At 33.9% G+C, this 6,125-nt stretch overlaps 1 protein-coding gene across 1 annotated transcript; it reads left to right on the top strand.

The window, feature by feature from the left end:
• Positions 1-1,014: 1,014 nt before the first annotated feature.
• LOC137809449 (uncharacterized) lies at positions 1,015-1,677 on the top strand. Its single transcript, XM_068610558.1, has one exon. It carries the CDS (start codon positions 1,015-1,017, stop codon positions 1,675-1,677), a length of 663 nt encoding a protein of 220 aa, XP_068466659.1.
• Positions 1,678-6,125: the final 4,448 nt, after the last annotated feature.

Consider the following 6,125-nt stretch of genomic DNA (forward strand, 5'->3'; position numbering starts at 1 on the left):
AACACTCACAATACTCAAATAGATAACTCAGACCCAACTGACATTGTAAGTCGCGATACAGTGAGTACGTTCAAGACAATCATAACAAACAATTCAATAAATTTTTATTTTATTTTGCACTTCCTTTATATTATGCATAGTTTTTAATATTTTATTCAATCCTAATAGTTTTAACCTTTTAATCATTCACTATATAGTCTGAAATTTTAATAATCTTTCCTTTTTCGCACCACTTCTCCCTCACACATTCGTTGAAACAAACACGGGATATAGTCTGATATCCGTCTACATGAACATTGCACCCCTTAATCCCAAACCACTGTAACTGAAAAGGGAATTATATATTTTATAAGATTGAAGTTACCAGAAGAGGGTTTGAATTCGTTGAGAGGATGTAAATTCCCTAAATGGAAATGAATTTGGTAAGAAAAAAATTCTTAAATTTTAGGTGTTTTCTTTTTTTTTTGCATAATTTCCTTGAGTGAAATCTATTTCATTGGATGAGTTTGGTGCATAGGAAAAATCATTAAATCTTTGTCCCCAAGTTTGATGAGTGAAAACTATTTGTTGAATAATTTGGCACAGAGATGAAATGCCCAACTATTTATTTTAAATTGTTGAGGGAAACAAGTGGATTGATTGTGTTCATAAAAGGTCATAGAAACTTTTTTGGATGTTACATCAATCAATGGTCGAGAAAATCTTATGGTGTCTGTTCAAGGAATATTTGTCTATAGGGAAGGGTTACCCCGCAAATAAAATAGTAGATGAGGACACTTCAAAAGTGAAATACGATCTTTCAAAAACATATGAGAAGTAATTCATTTATTAGCTCATAGTTACAAGATTAAATAATAATAATTGTATTATAAATTTTTGTGTACGCTCACATTATATATTAAAAAATATATTTAATTATGTCACAGATTTGATTATGTTATAAACAATTTTTCTTTTTTTTTTCATATTTTCCATTTTATGAGATTTTACAGCCTAGGTCCACATCGAACATATATGGATAGTGGAATTTACGTCTTCAAAGAAAAGTTGAAAAAGCTTAAAGCAGAGTTGAAAATCTGGAACAAAGAAGTGTTTGGAGATGTGAACCTTGCTAGTGAGGAGTTACAAAGGAGAATTAATGAGTTAGACGCACGAGATGATGATAATGGTTTAGAAGAGTCAGAAAGGGAGGAGAGAAGGTCACTCTTGGCTGATCTGAACAAAACCATGTTTAAACAAGAGGCGGTTGCATTTCAAAAAGCAAGACATAAATGGTTGAAACAGGGGGATCTTAACACAAATTTTTTTCACTCATCTGTGAAATGGAGAAGGTCGAGGAATGAATTGCACGGGTTGTTTGTTGAAGGTAGGTGGTGTGAGGATAAGGGGGTAATTATGGACAAGGTCCGTGACTTCTTCAAGGATAGATTCGACAGGAACGATGTTCGTCAGGTTAGGTTATATAACGTAAGGTTCAATTCTATATCGGAAGCAGACAACGAGTTGTTGGTAGGGGAGTTCTCTGAAGAAGAGATTAGGACTGCGGTTTGGAATTGTGAAAGTTCTAAGAGCCCTGGCCCTGTTGGTTTTAATTTTGGTTTCATAAAGTTTTGTTGGGAAATTTTAAGGATGGATGTGATGTCAGCGGTGAAGGATTTTGCGACAAAGAGCCATTGACCTAGAGGTTCAAACGCTTATTTCCTTTGTCTTGTTCCAAAAGTTGAAAATCCTTTGCAACTTGATGAGTTTAGGCCTATTTCTTTGGTTGGATGTTTGTATAAAATTATCTCAAAAGTGTTGTCTCTACACTTGAAAAAGGTGATTAGCAAAGTGATTGATGTTAGACAGTCTGCTTTTCTTGAAGGTAGGGATTTGTTGGACAGTGTGCTAGTAGCAAATGAGGTGCTGGAAGAATATAGAAGGAAAAAGAAGAGTTGTGTGTTCTTTAAAGTTGACTATGAAAAAGCATATGACTCGGTTAGTTGGGAGTTCCTATATTATATGTTGGGAAGGTTGGGTTTTTGCGCTCAATGGATTCGATGAATAAAGTGTTGTTTAGAATCTGCTTCAGTCTCTGTATTAGTGAATGGCAGCCCAATTGGGGAATTTACTCCTCGGAGTGGACTTCGTTAAGATAACCCGCTTGCTCCGTTCTTCTTCCTTATAGTTGCAGAAGGGCTGGCTGGGGTGTCTAGGATGGCTGAAGAGAAGAATTTGATTGACAGTCTGGAGGTTGGAAGAGATAAGGTGAAGGTTAGTATGTTACAATATGCTGACGATACTTTATTCCTTTGCGAAGCGAATACCAAAAGTGTTTTTAATATTAAGGCTATTTTGCTTTGCTTTGAGCTCGCTTCTGGGCTTAAGGTGAATTTTTAAAAAAACAGTATTGGCAGGATGGGGTTGGATCAATGTTCGCTTCAGCGTTTTGCAGCTACTCTTAACTATAAGGTGATGGTAACTCCTTTTGTCTATTTAGGGTTACCGGTAGGAGGGTGCCATAAGCGTAGTGTTTTTTGGAACGTGGTGATAGAGAGAGTTCAGGGAAAGCTGTCAAGGTGGAAAGGTAGGTGTTTGTCGATGGCTGGGAGGATCTGTTTGATTAATTCGGTCCTCTCCTCAGTTCCGTTATTCTTTATGTCCCTGTTTAAACTGCCATCTGGGGTGGCTGACAAGTTAGTTCGGATCCAAAGGAATTTCCTTTGGGGGTGGGGTTCTGACAGAAGGAAGATTGCTTGGACCTCTTGGAATAAGGTTTGTGAGCCTCGGGACTACGGGGGTCTTGGAATCATTGACTTAAGGACATTTAACCTGGCCCTGCTAGGCAAGTGGATTTGGAGGTGGGGTTCGGCCAATGGAGGTTTGTGGAAAGAGATTATTGACTCTAAATATGGTGGATGAAGGAATTTGAGAGCAGAAGGTAAACCCTGCAGGGGTTCCCTTTGGTGGAGAGACTTGAAGGAGGTTTAGGCTTTAGAGGGCTGGGGCAGAAGTTTTGAAGATGGGGTTGAGTGGAAAGTTGGTGATGGAGGAAATATTTCATTATGGGAGGACAACTGGTTGAATTGTGGTGCTCTGAAGGGAATGTTTCCGAGATTATATCCGCTTAGCACGGCTAAAGCTGCTAAGGTGACCGAGTTCGGGAACTGGTCTAATGGTGTTTGGATTTGGCATCTATGCTGGCGTAGATCCCTCTTTGACTGGGAGAAGTTCTTGGAGGAGCAGTTGAGTCAGTTGTTGCAAGGGGGTGAAGATGGATGTGGGAGGGGTGGATAGCTGGGTCTGGAAAGGCTGAGGGGTCTCAAAGTTTTACTGTTAACTCAACTTATAGTAAGGTAAGGAGGGTTAGTGACGGAAAGTCCTCTCCGATTTACTGTAGGTTGTGGAGGTGTAAAGCCTTGCCTTCTGCTGTACTCCTGGCCTGGAGGGTATTGGAAAATAGGATTGCAACTAGGGTTAATTTGGTAAGGCGTGGGGTGGTGGTTGAAAACCCTGTATGCTGCTTGTGTGGGAAGGTCGACGAGTCGTCGAGTCACTTGTTCGCCGTTTGTGACTTTGCTTGGAGGGTTTGGAGTCTTTACTTTGAGTGGCTTGGAGTGTCGTTCGTAATCCATTTGGATCCTATGCAAAATTTTATCCAATTCAGGTTGAGTCAGGCATCTGTTGTTAATGATGTTTGGGGGGCAATTTGGGTTGGAATTGTAAGTGAAATTTGGAAGCATAGGAACTCGGTCATCTTTAATGGAGGAGTGACAAATGTGTTAGAAGTTTTTGCCTCGGTGCAAGTAAAGGTGTGGTCTTGGATTGCTGCAAAGTACCGCGAAGTTTATTTTTCCTACCCCTGTTGGGTTCTGGATCCTTTGGCCTGTATACGGCTGATTCGGTAAAGCTAGTTAGCGCTTGGTTTGGTTGGTCATTTGTTCGGCAGTTTTGGGTGTCGAGATAGGAGTTAAATTTTATGTGAGCTTGTAAAAGGGTTGGAACACCCCTGAAGTGGTTCCCATTTATTGATTTTTTATTGCTGATAAAAAAAAATGGATCAGTCCAAATTATGATAAGACCTGTGATGAAGTAAGTAAAGATGGAATTCTGGATATAATTGTAATTATTTCTTAAACCGGAATCTCCAATAAGTTAATAAGATATATGATAATCGTATTAATAAATTTTATGTAATTATCTATAATCAATTTTATTAACGCACAATTAATATAATATAATATAATATTATTTGATTTTAGGATACATTATCCTAATTTTATACCAACGTTATTTTATCATACAATGATTCTTTATTATATTACTGAGTACTCAAATTATATTACATAATATTCTAATTATATTAGACTATACTCTAATTTTGTTATATTATCTTCGGATTTTGTGACATGGTACAATCATTAAAACTAAATATACCTTATAAAAGCGATGAAAATACTAATATCAATGGTTTAGGCCTACATAGGGTTATAAAGAGATTGCCACTCACAAGGAGTAAACTCAACTCACTCAACTAATATTTTACATTATCTCACTATACACACTAAATTTTATACTTTTATTAATTTGAGCGTTCGGGAATTTTTTGCAGGTGAAACCCTCTCATTCCCTTGGAGTCAATTCACAAAGTTTGTAGGGATAGGATCAAGTGACCATCTTGGGATTCAACCGATTTCATCTCGATGAAAACAAAAATCAATAAAGAATTATCACAACTAGAAAATCATTACATAGAAACCAATAGAGACAAAAAATATTAGTGCTTATGTTAACTAGATTAGATATTATTGTAGAGACTAAAATAATTATTGGTACATAAATTATTTTCTATTATTATTAAATAGTTTCTAAATTGATATCTAATTAATTATCTAAATTTTAGTTACCAATTATTTAAATTTGGTCTCTAAAACTTTGGTAGCTAAAACTTAGGTAGTTAATTAGATACTAATTTAAAAATAATTTATCAAAAATTAATTTAGATATAAAGAATTTTATTCTCTAATATTGTATCTAATTTAGTGAATATAATAAGTAATTATTTTTAGTTTTTAAACTTAGTTTTTATTTAATGATTTTCTTGTAATAAAATATTTTTGAAATGGAAATTGTAACTTTTGTTGACATTGATCATCATAGTTATAGGATGGACGTCGATTTTTCAGATTCAAAGATTTTCAAAGCGCAAAGAATATCCTAAAAGAAAATTACTAAATTAACTCTTATATTGTGTTTGCATCCGAGTGAACAGTGTTCACTCGGATTGAAATGGACGAATTTATTTTGTTTGCTTCTATTCAATTGCACAAATTTAAGGGTGTTGATTTGCGGGAGAGAGATAAAAGCCATCTTCTCTGTCAAGCGAAGAAAGGTAACTAAACATTAAAAAAAAATACATCACACCATTAAAAAAGTCCAAATTACCCTTAATTTTTAAAATTTAAAATAGAAATAATATATAAAAAAATAATAAAATTGTAAATAATAATAGTAATGCTGTGTTTGCATCCGAGTGAACATTGAAATAGACGGATTTATTTTGTTTGTTTCTATTCAATTGCACAGATTTAAGGGCGCTGATTTGTAGGAGAGAGATAAAAGCCATCTTTTCTGTCAAGCGAAGAAAGGCAACGAAACATTCAAAAAAATACATCACACCATTGAAAATGTCCAAATTACCCTTAATTTTTAAAATTTAAAATGGAAATAATATATAAAAAATAAAAAATTATAATAATAATAGTAAATAAAATAATAATAATAAATATAAATATAAATTAATACTTAATAATAATTAAAATAAATTTATTAAATAATAATATTAACAATAATAAAAATTAATTTTAATTTTAATTTGATTTGATTTTATGAAAATATTTTTATATGTATTTATAAAATTTTAATTAATTAAAATTAACACAAAAAATATCTCATATTTTATTATTTAAATATTTTTAAAAAAATGGTAAATTTGTAAACTTACATTTTAAACATTTAAAAAAATAAAAATTCTCTTACAACCATCATATCACTCACAAACTTCAATAAATTTTCCTCACAAATCCACTATAATATACCCTAATCCAAACAACCTCACTTTCTTTACACTTTCCTCTCAAATTACT

Source organism: Phaseolus vulgaris, chromosome 2 (assembly GCF_000499845.2).
Source record: "Phaseolus vulgaris cultivar G19833 chromosome 2, P. vulgaris v2.0, whole genome shotgun sequence".
In the NCBI taxonomy this organism is placed as follows: Eukaryota; Viridiplantae; Streptophyta; class Magnoliopsida; order Fabales; family Fabaceae; genus Phaseolus; species Phaseolus vulgaris.

What these genes read in the sequence shown, in the direction of transcription:
- LOC137809449 (XM_068610558.1), top strand. Translation starts at nt 1,015, where the DNA reads ATGGATAGTGGAATTTACGTCTTCAAAGAAAAGTTGAAAAAGCTTAAA.